Source organism: Chiloscyllium plagiosum, unplaced genomic scaffold (assembly GCF_037043375.1).
Source record: "Chiloscyllium plagiosum isolate Xiang-an unplaced genomic scaffold, Cpla_swu_hap1 HiC_scaffold_39, whole genome shotgun sequence".
NCBI classification, from domain to species: domain Eukaryota; kingdom Metazoa; phylum Chordata; class Chondrichthyes; order Orectolobiformes; family Hemiscylliidae; genus Chiloscyllium; species Chiloscyllium plagiosum.
This window is the reverse complement of record NW_028270177.1, coordinates 7,666,001-7,682,876: the sequence shown is the minus strand read 5'-3', so window position 1 is coordinate 7,682,876 and position 16,876 is coordinate 7,666,001. Positions and strand designations below refer to the sequence as shown.

General features: G+C 40.6%; 1 protein-coding gene across 1 annotated transcript in view; it reads right to left on the bottom strand.

Annotated features, from left to right (window-relative positions):
* Positions 1 to 16,876, bottom strand: part of iqch (IQ motif containing H) — a 185,690-nt gene that overhangs the window by 13,933 nt on the left and 154,881 nt on the right. Inside the window, exons 17-18 of the mRNA XM_043677174.2 lie at positions 8,925 to 9,107; positions 3,864 to 3,989 (exon numbers count right to left, since the gene is read on the bottom strand). Of these exons, the coding sequence (XP_043533109.2) occupies positions 3,864 to 3,989; positions 8,925 to 9,107 (309 nt within the window). The remainder of the gene's footprint in view (positions 1 to 3,863; positions 3,990 to 8,924; positions 9,108 to 16,876) is intronic.

Below are 16,876 nucleotides of genomic sequence, written 5' to 3'. Positions count from 1 at the left end.
ACTGATATCTGTACAGCTTCTCGATGGTCTTCCTGCAACTCCCAGTCTGGTTTACATCGGATCCACAAGGTTTGACCATGGCCCACAACCTGAATGGTAGAGGTATGGAGCCCCTGACCATGGCTGTGCCAACTGCTGATTGGACATGCCCAATCACCTGGACTGATATCAGAGGCTTCTCTTGACTTATGGTAACTGGACCCCCTGACTGAAAATGTCTTCCTACACTTGACTTTGAGATATGGCATTTGGCTTGCAACACATGCAGTGTATTTGCCAAATACATGGCTGCCACATGGTGAAGCTATGAGAATGACATAGCACTGTGCCATTCACTAACATGTCCATCCCTTTGATTGCTGACTTCAGGCCAGCATGAGAAACTGCCTAGTGTTGTTTTTGTGTTACACTTCAAGGCAATACAACAGGACTGTGAGTCTTTAAAGTGCAGTTGAGGGGGTAAAGTGCTGAAAGTCAAGGCAATGCAAGGCAAGACATGGCAAGGCAACATAAGGACGTAGTGAACATCCAATGTGAGTTCGAAGAGAGCAAGCAAGCAGCCCTGAGATGCAGCCTGATTCAATCTGTGAGGCAGGTGCCTGTTCCTGAGTGCAAAGTGTGACCTTGCAGCAGCACTCCATGATCATTGTTAGCATGTCCCGAAGTGGAGCACGACAGTGTAAATGCATACTGAGATGTGCCATGACGGTATAGAAAAGCAGATGCCAGTGACTATGGATGAGGGGGTGCTTATGGCTGCTGCCCATGGAGCTTGCAGAGATGTTAGGGCTGGGGTTCAAAACGGAAGTCAGGAGGAGCAAGTGGTGAGTGGAAACAGGTCCCTGCTCTATGTCAGGAATTTTTGCCATCTAGTTTCCATCTGATAGATGGAAGGATAGGAGAACATATATTAATATGGCAAGATTAGGTAATAATGAGGGTGATAATGAGTGATAATCCCCATTAATAGATCTCTCACTGCTCACTGGTGAGAATCGCATCTCAACTTCCAGAAATTAGTGAGAAAATGTGACTTGTGGCTGCTGATATTGGGAAAGGCCATCCTGGATTTCTTATGTGTTTTTTCCAAATTTCTTCTCATAGCATATGTTGTTCAGATCCTGGGAAGGTTCCACCTTGAATGTTTTTACTTACATAGCATGTCATTACAGTCTACATGAAAAGGTTTTGGAAGTTGTTTCAATGGTAATTTTCACCAACCTTCACCAATTTTTACAGATGCACCAGAGAAAGCATTCTACCTGGGTGCGTAATGGCCTGGTACGGCAACTGCTCTGCTCAGGTTCCTAAGAAACTACAGCAAGTTGTGTGCACATCCCAGACCATCACAGAAGCCAACCTCCTGTCCACTGACTCCATTTACACTTCTTGTTGCCTTGGAAAGGCTGCCAACATCATCAAAGACCCCTTCCACTCTATATTGCTCTCTTCCAACCTCTGTGGGCAGAAGATACAGAAGCTTGAATACAAGCACCAACAGGTTCAAGAATAGCTTCTTCCCTGCTGTTATTTGACGGCTGAATGGACCTCTCTAATGTCAAATAATTCCTAATCTTGCTTTGTGAACCTCCTGTGCAGCCATAACCTTGTATGCCACGCTCTGTCTAAGCACCCTGTGATATGTATTTTCTTGTTTGCTATGATCTGCCTGTACTGCTCGCAAAACAAAGCTTTTCACTGTACTTATGTACGTTTGGCTACAATAAGTCAAATCAAATCAAATCAATTAGGGTTGGACATACACTTGAAAAGGAAACGAAGTACAGGACCTTGGGCAAAAGGGTGGGAGTTGAACTAATTGGAAATCTTTTTCAAAGAGCTGGCACAAGCATGTAGTGTGGAAAGGACTTTTTCTACATTGTATAATTGTTTGAAATAATAATAAACCCTGTAGTAGTTTTGAAGTTGCGTACTGGTAAGGAATACAGAAATGCTTCTCAGTACCACTGCAATACTATAGAATCAGTGTCTTAAGAGAGACAAAGAGTCTGAGACAAAGGAGGATTGATAGACACACACAGTAAATTGGTTAGTTCCTGAAAGGGGAACGGGGGAGAGTTGTAGTTGGAGAGTTGAAGTGAAACATCATTCAGTGTTTCCTCTATACATATGGATTACTAAGATTTTAACAGAATTTTTCAAATAATGTGTATAGATGTTCAAAATCAACAAAATGGATTTGATGCATGTTTCGTTATAGGCTGGAAGAATTGGTCATTCATGATGAACTGGAACACTTTAGAGAAATCAGATGTTTTAAAAGTTTATTACTCTTAATGAAACAATACTTTCTGGCTTTCCATGACAAATGACGTGATACATTGACTTCTATCAGTAAAATAATTTCATGCAGCTATGGCTGTCATGTCATAGAGGCAAAAAGGAAATACATGCATTAAATTTGGATATTTAAATTAATGTAAAACGTCCTGATGTCCCATCCTGTGAATCATAATTAGCAAATGTGACATCAAAATTGTCAATCACCCCTCACGAAAAGTACATGGTACAAAGCCTTATGGTGTCTCTAGTAGGTCCCCCCTACCCAAATAACGGGAAATCAATACAAATCAATTAAATTGCCTGGATTGTACAATTTTCTCCAAGCTTTGATGAAATGCGCACAGGCTTGGGCAAATATTCTGCTGCTTTACTGTCATTCTAACTCCTGATATTACCTCTTCTAAAGTTATATTGCTAACAAGAAGTTTGTCCAGAGCCTCAGAAACCAGGAAGCAGCAGAAGGGCATCAGTGCAAGTGCTGCGGAAGCAGAGTTTCACTTGTGGGAGCACATATTCCAGAAAATAAGCAAGATTCTGAAACAGGGTAATATGTTTGAAAATTAACCTGAATAGCTAATTAATTCTGACAGCTAAAAATAATGTATTGATGAAAAGTACACATGTTTGACAATTTAAAAGTATCTACGTTTGTGTGATACAAGACTCACTAAGTTTATTTAGAGGATAACTCACCAACATGTGTAAGGAAAATACTATTTCAACTCTTCAGGCTTGTCCTAGTCTGAGTCAGGGTTTCACTCACTATAATTGTCCTCCAGTATCCCAAGTAAGGAAGGGAAATCAGTCACAGTTCACAACAGACAATTGGAAACTGGCGATTTGGTTCCTTCAACTTGCTCTGCCATTAAATAAGATCATAGCTGATCTTCTACTGCTATGTTTTCCCAGACTATTCCTACATCTCTCAATTCTCTTGCTACTCAAAAACTATTGATCTCTGAGACAACAAACAATTGAAGTTTTACAGCTCTGATGCAGAATTTTTTCCAGCTCAGTCCTATGGGCTAAGCCTTATTCTGATTGCTATAACCCAGCTCTTGCTGTAAGTGTTTCATGTGTGAATATGAGGTGATGACAAAACTGAGGCCAGCTAACCTTTAGAACACCAACCTCTGTGATCAGATACAGTGCTGAGTCTATGTCAAAGGCTTAAACTGGAAAGAGGATTGGGAAGTGCCCAGTGCCTTTTAGAACTGAGGCAGCAAGGAGACCATCCATGTAATAACAATGGGGAGAGTGAGGAAATTCTTAATAGAAAAAAAAATGCTGTGGTTTTGAGTTTGGGGAGATACGGGCTATTAGGTACATGTAGAAATCAGTACGAGTTAATAGGATTTGCAAATGTGTCTAAGATAACACATATCTCACAAGTCCCCATCGAGTATCCTCTATGTAAGCCTGTTCAGACAAAGCTCGATATGCAAGCGATTCCTTTAATAGAATGAAACCATGGTTATAATGAAGTCAGGGAAGACCACCCATAGTGCTTACTACTGAGACAATCCTTGGAAGAGAAAAGAAAAAAAAAACTTCAATACCTTAATATCAAAACCGATCCCGTGAACTTTAAAAATCTTGAAGAGTACACTGTAGTGGACGATGGATAAATTGGTATGTTTCAGCTGTGTGCTTAACACTCCGTAACGTTTCATAAAAGGAAGTTGCTGAAAGGCAAATAATATCCAGTACAGACATATGTACATATATATATATATATTATGAAACCCTACTGTGGCCTATTAAGTTTAAATGAGAAATTCAGATAAATGCATCTGCCGATCAAATATTTTTGTTCACATGATCTCATTAAAATAGAACATAAGCCATTTTACGGTGTTTAAAAAAAAGCTGAAGAAAATTTCCTCAATCAAAATAAGCCTGTATCAATGCATGAATAAACCTGAGCAGCCAATACAGATTTGTCTGAAATATTGTACGTTTTATTTCTAACATGCTGTCCCCTTCTGAAGGTGCCACCTCCTAATCTCAGTGACCTCCTAGCTGGCCAGAATGGCGAATTGTTTTAGACATACAAATAAGTCAAGGCTGTTTAATTTCTATAGAGGACTTCACAACCATGCACACTGGTGTCCTCCCTTGATAAGCAGAAGCAGAAACTTTCAAACAGGAATGATTGGATTGCCAACAGGAGAGGAAACTTTGACAAATTTATCTCTTTCCTGACTCAGCTGTAGCAATGTATCATCTCCCTGGTAAAGATCAGCTCACTCAGCACAGATTTGGAGTCATAAACTGCAATTTTTCTATTCTATATAGTTTACTGCCTCACTTATTAGATTTCAGGAAAATATTACATGGAAGTACTGAGTCTAGTAAATCGTAGAATGCCCATTATAATGCACAATGGTACTTATCATAGCAAAATAAATTATCTGAACTGTGCAAATGTATTTAATCCTGTGGATTCATTCATAAAGTCAGGAAGTATGGGATATAGGGAGATTTGGCTATCTGGATTCAGAATTGGCTGGCTGACAGAAGGCAGAGAGTGGTTGTAGATGGAAAATATTCTGCCTGGAAGGCAGTGTTGAGTGGGGTCCTGCAGGGCTCTGTTCTTGGGCCTCTGCTCTTTGTAGTTTTTATAAATGACTTGGATGTGGCGGTTGAGGGGTAGGTTAGTAAATTTGCAGATGTCACAAAGGTTGGAGGTGTCGTCAATAGTATTGAGGGGTACTGCAGGCTGCAGCGCGACATAGACAGGATGCAGAGCTGGGCTGAGAAATGGCAGATGGAGTTCAACCTGGATAAATGTGAAGTGATGCATTTTGGAAGGTCGAACTCAAATGCTGAATATAGGATTAAAGACAGGATTATTGGCAATGTGGAAGAACAGAGGGATCTGGGTGTGTAAGTACATAGATCCCTCAAACTTGCCACCCAAGTGGATAGGATTGTTAATAAAGCATATGATATTTTGGCTTTCATTAACAGGGGTATCAAGTTTAAGAGTGGCGAGGTTTTGCTGCAGTTCTACAAGTCCCTGGTGAAACCACATTTGGAATATTGTGTCCAGTTCTGGTTGCCCGACTATAGGAAAGATGTGGAGGCTTTGGAGAGGGAGCAAAAAAGGTTTACCAGGATGCTGCCTGGACTGGAGGGCTTGCCTTATGAAGAAAGGCTGAATAAGCTCAGACTTTTCTCTCTGGAGAGAAGAAGGAAGAGAGGAGACCTGATCGAGGTATACAAAATAATGAGAGGAATAGATTGAGTCAATAGCCAGAGACTTTTCCCCAGGGCAGGATTGCCGGCTACGAGAAGTCATAGTTTGAAGATATTAGGAGGAAGGTTTAAAGGAGACATCAGAGGTAGGTTCTTTACACAGAGAGTTGTGAATGCATGGAATGTGTTGCCAACTGAGGTGGTGGAAGTGAAGTCATTGGGGACATTTAAGTGACTGCTGGACATGCACATGGATAGCAATGAGTTGAGGGATGCGTAGGTTAAGTTACTATATTGTACATTAGGATTAAGTCTCGGCACAACATCGTGGGCCTATGGGCCTGTTCTGTGCTGTACGCTTCTATGTTCTATGGAAGTCTAGAACTGGGGAGAGAGATTGGGGATCACACCAGAATTTTGGGAGATTGGGGATTTGGGGTGGGGTGCACAGAGGATCAGAAGTTGAGGCCAGAAACAGGTAGAGTTAGGGTCAAGAATTGGGAAGATCAGTGGTCAGAACATGGAATGGTGACAATGTGGGTGGAATGGTTGGGAATAAATTGCCATATTTGCTTGCATTAATGTTGGGCCATGGGAAGTTCTCCTGCTCCTCTTGGCTCCATCTTCAGTGAAGTCACTTACATTCCTGTTTTAATTGATTCAGGGCACCAATCCTGGACAGACAACTTCAAACTAGCATTACACGTGTCAGTAGCAGAACACAAATAGCCGAACACCTGCTTTAGATAATTTTTGTCTTTTACCAATATGATAGGCAGCACACAATGTGACAGGTGGGAACACCTGCATATGTGCTTTCTGCTCACAAAATTAAAACCATAGTAATCTAACTATGAAATATGGACATAGAGTGGATCAAACTCTCAACATCCAACTCAATTCATGAATAAGCTTAGATAGTGAATGCAGGAAGGTTGGTGGGCCTTAAAAGACATCACTGCCAAGGTCAATCAATTTTTCACTCTATGTCCACAGAAACACATTTCCCAATAGGGAGAGTGATCACAATCAGAAACATTTGCCGTTGACAGTACATTAAATTAAGTAAGATTCCAGATTTTTTTCCAATTTACTGACAAAATATTCATAAATGAATTTGTAAGATTGAATAAAGCAATGTTGTATTCCGCAATATTTAATATAGCAATGCTTCCTTCAGCGAGATTTATCATCAACATCTGTAAAATTCCGTTACTGCACCATTTTGACAATTTTCCATTTCCTATCCCAGACATTCAGTGGCCTCTCTGAATCAGATTGCTGATTAATGCTGAGTCGGGGATAGATTAGTGTTGCGGGTCCATGAATAGCAAGTACTGAAATGAGACTGTGCAGGCTCATTACAGCAAGCAGTGGACACTTTTGTCCTATCAATATGTCTAAGGTGCTAAGGTGGAAGCGTGGCTGCCTGTCAGGTCAAAGGCCAGTATCTCAAAAAGTAACAAAACTCATTGTTTTCTTTCCCTTGATTTCAACATTAAATGACACAAGCCTATTATGCAGCATCTGAAGGGTTAACTCTCTCAAAAATCTCTGATTCCAATTGATTGGTGAATATTTAAATTGTTCATCTGTCATCTAGCATCTGAATTACTCATTTTTGAAGGGGACCCAACTTACAATTCATATCGACAAAATTTAATAATAATAAAAATTAATAATTGAACATCCAGGGAAATGACAGAAAATGTATGGCACACCTGTGGGACAATCCTTCTGGCTGGATGCCATGGGCAGCTAGTGGATACACCATAATTTCACTTCATTCAAAATCTGAAATTACATTTCTTTTAATTATGGTGTGTGTGTGTGTGTGTGTGTGTGTGTGTGTGTGTGTGTGTGAGTGTGAGAGAGAGAGAGAGAGAGAGAGAGAGAGAGAGACAGGGACAGGGAAATAATCCAAGGGTGAATTATGATGATGCTTGCAAACAAACAATAAAAAGAAGAAAAAGAAAATGCCATAAAATTATAAAAATTTGAAAAGAACTGGCAAAATAAGATGTACAAAGAGAGTTCAGGATAAATTATTTACAAAATTACATGGATATTTAGTATAAAAGATTCTCAGTTGTCTTGGTCTTTCATTAAATCTAACATGATTGCAAGTCACAAATACCTGTCATTAACATTTGAAATGTTTCCAGGCTATATCTGATCTGTTGAGAATTTGAAACTTTTTGTGGTGAATTAACTTGGAAAGGGGATGGAGAGTTGGTTTTGGTACTATTGGATGAAGGAGCACTAAAATAAGACAGGGAATTTCCTGAAGATTGCTGGCTAATGAATTCCACCTGGAAATTGTGTGTGCATGGTTACTTGTTGATCACAAGATTGGGCTTTGCAATGCTGTCAGGCTTACTGTGTGAAATCGCATGCCTAACCTACTCCTTCCATGTTCATACATGAAGAATGATGAATGATTGCTTGATCAGATGTGCAGAGCCAATGATAACTTGGCGCTATACTAGAGAAAGAGTTAGCACTTTCAGAAGAGGAAAGGGAAAACAAGAAATAAATACAGGGGGTGCATGCTGATGGAATTCTAATTCTGAACAGCAAAGTGAAGAGCAGGATTTTAAGTAGAATTGGACACTTAAAAGTTTAATGCAGAAAATGTTTTCTTCATAATTAAAAGTTGATTTAATGCCTGAAAATTCTCATTTGCAATGGCCAACAATCTGGTGCAGGCAACATCCTGTGGAAACTGATAAAACGTGAATCTCCTACTTGGGTGTTAAACGTCTCAGTGAAAATTAATCATGTTCATAATATTCATAGATTTAATAACACTCATTGATCATATCATTAACTGTAAAAGGAGAAACTTACGAAATCTGTTGTGTGTACTATGGGACTGCAACTAAATTAATGTTTGACAGAATAACACAAGCAGCAGTTTAACAACCGTAAACTTGAATATCATTGCAATAATGGAGTACTATTGTTTAACATTTGGCAGTTGATGAGGTGCTCATTATAACAATGATGTATGCATACGCATGCATAATGAATTGCATCATGAATTATTTATGTGTTGATTATTTAGCTGCATTTATGTAGATGGTAATGTATTGCAAATATAATGAATGTTTAGCTTTATAGATATTGCATGTTTTCTCCCCAGATAGGGTGTGTGCTTATTTTGGTATTAATTTTGTGAATGCTTTCAGGCAATTTTGCTCCTGATAAGGTTTCTAATGCAATAGTTTCTCACGCAAGCATTAATTAATTACTATATTCTGTTTTTAACCCCGCTGACATCCAAAAGTATGTAAGTGTTCTGTAATGACTTCTAATTAATTTCTGATTGTAATGAGAGGAACAGTTATGAAATTATTTTATGGTTGAAGTGGTTCAAATTTCTAATTTGATTGCTTGTTGTATTCATGCACACATACAATTTGTGTTTCTTCTTTCATCGCCGATCCTTTCCTGTGTGATGTTTGCCTTTTCTCCCTGGGCTTGGGAGACACCTCGAAGGTATTGGTTTTGCAGATCAGCTTCCCGTTAGATATGAACAGCATCAGTTGTGTCATGGCCAGTTGGTCACTGTAGGCCAGGTCTAAGTCTGTGGCCCAGACCTAAAGAAAAAGAGTTGGAATTAGACAGTAACTTTCACATTCTTGGGACAACACAATTAAGTACTTTTGAGGTGTAGGCACTTGTTGCAATGTCAGAAACAGGGTAAATTTGGACACAGCAAGATCTCACAATCAGCTTTGTGGTCATGACCAAATAATCTCATTGGTAATGGTAATTGAGCAATAAACATTTCCCAGGACAGTAAATACAACTTCAGTTGTTCCAAGGAATCTTTTACATCCAGCTGAGAGGAAGATCTGGGCCTTGGTTTAAAGTCTCACCTGAAAGACAACATTTCTGCAGTAATCCCTCTGTAGCACTTGAGTGTCACACTATATTTTTGTACTCAAAGCCCTGGATTGGGATTTCAATCAATAGTCTTCTGTATAAAAGATGTAAGTGTTACCACTAACTATGGCAATAGGCAAAAAACACCACTGTGCCAACAAGCAAGTTGAATTAAGATTACATGGTTTGGTACTGTACTATATAACATCAGAAGATCCCAGTCACGGTCTGAGCTAAAAGATGTGCATAAACTAGAGTCCATTGCCAGGCAAGGGAAAAAAGAAAGAATTGCCTGATCCACTTGTGATCTCCCTCCATTAAACCCCACTGGAAAGTATCTATATATGGGCATCAAGTTAGGACAGAATTGGATTCATATACAATCCCTCTGCTATCAACTCAGCAAAAACTCAGGCAAGGAATGGCCTTGGAGAATATTGTACAAAAAGGCAGCCAGCATTTATGGAACTGCACACCAGCATAAGTCAACTGTCCATTTGAGAGGACGGAAGGAAGACAAGGTTATGATCACGTTTATTTTTCCGGTTAACCTGCATTAGCAGATCTGGTGGGTTGCAACGTTTGTCAAATTGTTCCATTTAGAGTTGTTCTGGCCACACTTTCACATGTGGATAGTTCCAACAAATACCGTTCTTATCTGCCGCATAAGCTGCATGTTCAACATTTACACCGAACTTACAGTATAGTTTACAATACAGTAACGTGATGTTATATGGTGCAGTGTACAGTAGGCTCATCGTATGATACTGTGTTGAGAGTGTGGCGCTGGGAAAGCACAGCAGGTTAGGCTGCATCTCAGGAGCAGGAGATTCGACATTTTGGGCCTAAGCCCTTCATCAGGAATGAGGCTTGTGGGCCAGGGGGCTGAAAGATAAATGGGAGGGGTGTGTGGATGGGGTGGGGGTGGGGAAGAGGAGGGGGGGTAAGGTAATACTGTGTGTTGGCTTGCTTCCTGCTTCTATCAGTAATGGGAAATGTCTGCATTGCTGTGATGAAAGTCAATCAGTTCACACATATAAACTACTGAATCACAAAGTGATGGTCCCCTTTCAACAATGTAACACTCAGTTATTTTTTATTATTAGATTCCCTACTGTATGGAAAAAGGCCCTTCAGCCCAACAAGTCCACAGCGACCCTCCGAAGAGTAACCCACTCAGATCCTTTCCCCTATATTTACCCCTGACTAATGCACCTAACGCTACAGGCAATGTATCATGGCCAATTCACCTAACTTGCACATCTTTGGATTGTGGGAGGAAACCGGAGCACCCAGAGGAAACCCACGCAGACATGGGGAGAAGGTGCAAACTCCATACAGACAGTTGTCCGAGGCAGGAATCGAACCCGGTCCCTGGCGCTGTGAGGCAGCAGTGCTAACCACTGAGCCACCATGCCACCCCTAATTGATTACCATTAATCAATTATTTTTTTAAAAAAGTCAAAGATAAATAAAGATGCAGCATGTTCCCTGACACCAAACTGTCACTCCTATTTCATTAGTGGGACTGCCTTGTTGAATATTCTATGCTCAAAAAGTCTATCAACATTCAACAGCCAGTCTCTTGTGTGAAGTCTAGCTAGTTGGGTGAGATGGGTGAGAAACAGTTGAGAGCAAACTGCTATTTTGGATCCAAACTTAAGCTAACTGGTATCAAATGCTACACACGGAAAAAACCAAGAACTGTGGATGCTGGAAATCTGAACGAAAAACAGAAATTGCTGGAAAAATGCAGCAGGTCTCGCAGCATCTGTTGACAGAAAGCAGAGTTGACGTTTTGGGTCCAGTGACCTTTCTTTTTCAGACCCATCTTGTGAGGAAGGGTTACCAGACTCAAAATGTTACCTCTGCTTTCTCTCCAGAGATGTTGCCAGACTTGGTGTGTTTTTCTCACTATTTTTGTTTGGCTCAGCAATACTAAAGTTAGCTTTAGTGACCATGTTTTGGGGCAAGAAAAATTGGCCTAATTACTAATAAGTGAGTAAGGCACATGCAAAGGTGTTAAAATTCAGTGAGCTCAGAATCAGACACAGTGATTCACTTCACAAATATATAGTCTATGACATTCATGGTCACTTTGTATCTTAAGGGAAGAGGTGTGAGAAGCAGTAAATAAATGAATGACACTTGGGGGGGGTTCAGGGAGATGCTCAGTGACTTTGTGCCTTCTGAATGATGTTTCCCTTTGCTGTATAATCAGGAAATGGTCCACAAATTGTTCAACCAGCTGATGTATTCCTTCCATGTAGGACAGTGGATCTCTCTAATTTCTAACAGTCCTATCACTACCTAATCCACGAGAGGGCCATTTCCTGTCATACTTTCAACTATGAACAGAAACTGTATGTGCACTGGAGAAACTCCTGCTGGGCATATTTACAAAAATGTAACCAGTAAACATGCTGCTTTGAGCAATCACAGTCTCCCTGCCTGTACTTCTATAGCAGACGCAGTGGTGGCTGACTTTGGTGTGCACGGAATGGTAAATGACATCATTATAAGGATATTAAGAGGTCAGAGAAACAAGACCATCTGTTAAAACGGGACTAATTTCCAAGTAATATTTTAGTAGCAGTGCCCCCTTTCTGTACCGAGAAATAAATTATAATTGATATCATCCTGAATAAATACTGTACGCTACCACTGTTGGCTGTGAAGATGCCATTTTTCAACTTAAGTGCTTGGTGCCAAAAACAAAATGTGAATTCATTACTAAGTGCCTTCTTTGGGTACATGTTTGCAATAGCTTATCTAGGCTATATGTAGAATGTTCTATATAATATAAATGTATATATACAAAAGTCCTGTCTTAATTGATAAACACATCATTGGAAATATTCACTGAGAGCTAAGTGCACTAACCTGATGTTCCATATTTCATAATTAAACTGCTCATTAAAAATTAATTTCAATCAATTTAATACAAAAAGAACACATGCACCTTATTTAACATATAAATAACTTCAAAGATATTTTAGTTAGATTTATGGATCAAAAGCATTGGTGTGTATTTCAGCTAGTTCTACCAGTGAGAAGATGAACTACACAAGCCAGCTAAGTTCCCAAGTCCCATGCAGTCCCAGACGGAAGGTCTCAGAGGTGCTTAAAGTTAGTCTTAGTGTCCTTCTGTGGAGGAAAAAACAAATTACACAAGTTCCATGCATCTGATTGGTATCATAGAGTCATAGAGATGCATAGCACAGAAACCGACTATTCATCCAACTCGTCCATGCTGACCAAATATCCCAACCTAATCTAGTCCCATTTTCTAGCACTTAGCCCATATCCCTCCAAACCCTTCCTATTAATATACCCATCCAGATGTCTTTTAAATGCTGCAATTGTACCAGCCTCCACCACTTCCTCTGGCAGCTTATTTCATACACACACCATTCTCTGCGTGAAACAGTTGCTCCTTAGGTCTCTTTAATATCTATCCCCTCTCACCCTAAATCTATGCCCTCTGCTTCTGGATTCCCCCACTCCAGAGAAAAGACTTTGTCTATTTATCCTATCCATGCCCGTCATGACTTTTTACAAACCTTTATAAAGTCACCCCTCAGCCTCTGATGCTCCAGGGATAACAGCCCCAGCCTAGTCAACTTCTCCCTATATGTCAAACCCTCCAATCGTGATAACATCCTTGGAAATCTTTTTTGAACCCTTTCAAGTGTCACAACATCCTCTCAATAGAAAGGAGACCAGAATTGCACACCATATTCCAAAAATGGCCTAATCAACATCCCGTACAGCTGCAACATGAACTCCCAACTCCTTTACTCAATGCTCTGAACAATAAAGGAAAGCATACCAAATGCCTTCTTCACTATCCTATATACCTGCAACTCTACTTTCAAAGAACTATGAACCCGACCAGTATCAACTGACCAGTCCTGGAAAGGAGGATATTGGATGAAGACAGAATTGGCTGTGATGCTTTCCATGTGGCACAGCCCAATAGCATATATCATTGAGGCTCACACAGTATGAACATTCCTCTGACAAAGTACATGATGCCACCCATTGCCTGTGGGACAGCAAGGAGTCAATGCCTTGAGGAAAGGATGAGGAACTATGAAACAAACTAGCTTTACAATAAGTCACATAGGTCGAACTGCAAAAGCACTTTAATCCTCATTATACTAATAGCATTTTCAGGGTATTTACACAGAGTTTAATTTACAACCTTTCTCTAAGAAGGGAAGAGCCAATGAACCATATTTAGTTATTTGTAAGCAATTTCAAAGGGAAAAAACTGAATTTATTTAGCAAAGTGAAACACTGCAAAATTTATTTCGTGGAAGCAAAAGAGATGACAGTTAAAACATAGTATAATACACTGGATGGTGAAATGGGTTATGACTCATTTTTCACCTCTAGTTCAAATCCAGCTCTGAGTGAGCTTTACAAAAAGCAAAGAACTGCAGATGCTAAAAATCCAGAAACAAAATCAAAAATTGATTTTAATTTGATTTGATTTAGTGTTGTCACATGTACACTGGAAAAACTCAGACGAAGAGTCTGAGGAAGGGTCACTGGACCCGAAACATTAACTTTGCTTTCTCTCCACAGATGGTGCCAGATCTGCTGAGTTTTTCCAGAAATTTCTGCTTTTAGAGTCATAGACATGTACAGCACAGAAACAGACCTTTTGGTCCAACTTGTCTATGCCGACCGGATATCCTAACCCAATCTAGTCACATTTGCCAATAGTTGGCCCATATTCCTCTAAACGTTTCCTATTCATACACCCAACCAGATGTCTTTTAAATGCTGTAATGTACCAGCCTCTACCACTTCCTCTGGCAGTTCATTCCATACATGCATCGTCCTTGGTGTGAAAAAATTGCCCCTTAGGTCCCTTTTATATCTTTCCCCTCTCACCATAGACCTATACCCTCTAGTTCTGGACTCCTCCAGCCCAGGGAAAAAACTTTGTCTATTTACCCTATCCTTGCCCCTCATGATTTTATAAACCTTTTTAAGGTCACCCCTCAATCTCCGAAGCTCCAGGAAAAACAGCCCTAGCCTATTCAGCCTTTCCATATAGCTTAAATCCTCCAACATGGGCAACATCCTTGGAAATCTTTTCTGAACCCTTTCAAGTTTCACAACATCCTTCCAATAGGACAGAGACCAGAACTGCATGCAATATTCCAAAAGTGGCCTAATCAATGTTCTGTACAGCTACAACACGACCTCCAACTCCTATATTCAATGCTCTGACCAATAAAGGAAAGCATACCAACTGCCTTCTTCACTGTTCTATCTACCTGTGACTCTACTTTCAAGGAACTATGAACCTGCACTCCAAGGTCTCTTTATTCAGCAACATTCCCCAGGACCTTACTAATAAGTGTATAAATCCTGCTCTGATTTGCTTTTCCAAAATGCAGCATCTTGAATTTATCTAAATTAAACTCCAGCTTTCAGACTGAGTTTTCCTATTTCTCTGGCTATAATGTTCAATCTGAAGTTAGTTTTGCCCATTTTAGTCCAGTTTCTTTTGGGTCTCTAATATAATTAGAGACAAAAAAACTACAGATGCTGGAATCCAAAGTAGACAGGCAGGAGGCTGTTAGAACGCAGCAAGCCAGGCAGCATCAGGAGGTGGAGAAGTCAACATTTCAGGTGTAACCCTATTTTAGGCAGAATTCTGATAAATTTCAATAAGATGCCTATCCAAAACAGAATAGCAACAGGTTATGCTGTGATTAATGATGGAGCTTGATTGGGACTCGGGGAGCTTAAAATCAGAAAAAAGTTCTATGTCTGAATTTTACCAGAAATCGGTCAAGTGTGATTTTGATAAGTTTCATGAAGTGCATCCCTCAGTGGGCCCTAGCAGGTTTGATTAGATTAGATTCCCCACAGTGTGGAAACAGGCCCTTCGGCCCAACAAGTCAGTACTGACCCTCTAAAGAGTAACCCACCCAAACCCATTTCAGTCTGACTAATGCACCCAACAGCCAATTCACCTGACCTGCACATTTTGGACTGTGGGAGGAAACCCACGCAGACACGGGGAGAATGTGAAAACTCCACACAGACAGTCACCTGAGACTGGAATTGAACCTGGGACCCTGGTGCTGTGAGGCAACAGTGCTAACCACTGAGCCATCATGCCACCCTAACTTTGCTTACATTACTTTCCCAAACAAGCCTCATTATCATCACACTATGCTCAATTGTGTTCATCATATTCACCCACATATTGCATTGGGAAGTATTGACCACTGCTGGGTCCTCCTGAGAATCCTGGCCTTGATGCAATCCTTAAAAATCAGCTGTGCACCTGGTCAAATCTCGGCATGGGTTCCTGTCAACTGCTTGAGATATTTGAGGTAGAGAGCAATTGGCACTGTGCTTTGCCCAGGGTTCATGGATATCCGAGCAGACGTGGGATTTTTTGTTGGGGGCCGTTGGTTGGTGGGTGGGTGGAGTGGGGGGTGTGTGTTAGACAGAGTGAAAGGGAAGTCACCAGGTTACCGCTCTGACTTTCATATTGGGAATTGTCACTGTTGAGTTTTGCTATCAGGTTGGTGGGAGAATGGTAAATTGCAAATCAATGAGGAGCGAAGATGTAATAATGAGGATATTAATGCATGCAAATAGGCTCTTCACCACCCATCAGTGAGTATCTTGTCTTGCTGTTCAACACGTGGTTGGAAAATAAGGCTTGTTGCTCACAACACTGGGAATCTTCTTACTGCCAATCTCATGCGGTTCTTTGAATGTTCTTGTCAAATAGTGGCTAAGAACATTTGCCCTTCGGCACAAAGTAACACAGGAATTTGAGAGCGATTTTGTTAGAGTTTTCACTGAGTTTTGTTCTCTTCTTATTTCTCAAGATTGTGACCATGTGTCGGCTTTCCACCCTGTACCTTACCCAAGTGATTGTTTTGCATGTGTGCTCCTAAACAGTAAGCTGCAACAGAGACGAGGGTTTTTGGGTGGCTGTCTGTGTGGAGTTTGCACATTCCTTCTGTGTCTGTGTGGGCTGCTCCAGTTTCCTCCCACCCATCTACAGATGGGCAGTTTAGATGGATTGGCCATGCTAAAATGCCTCATAGGCAAATGTGGGGTTACGGGGGATAGGATAGGATGCTCTTTCGAGTATCGAGTCTTTGGTGTAGATGTGATGGGCTGAATGGCCTCTTTCTGCACTGTAGGGATTCTATGATTTTCTATGGAACTAAAAATCATGCCTCAACCAGATATTTGCAAGTGAACAGGAAGCTGCAGGAACAAGATCTGATTTTCTTGATTTTATGGAAACGGGGGTGCATCGAGCCTAATTAAGAATCCAATCTGCATAAGTCAGCATTTTGGGTCTCCCTACAGCACATGGACTGCAGCAGTACAAGAATGCTCATGACCACCTTCTCAGGGGCAACTAGGGACAGACAGTAAATGTCTGGGCTAGTGATGCCCACAGCCTATGACTGAATTTAAAAAG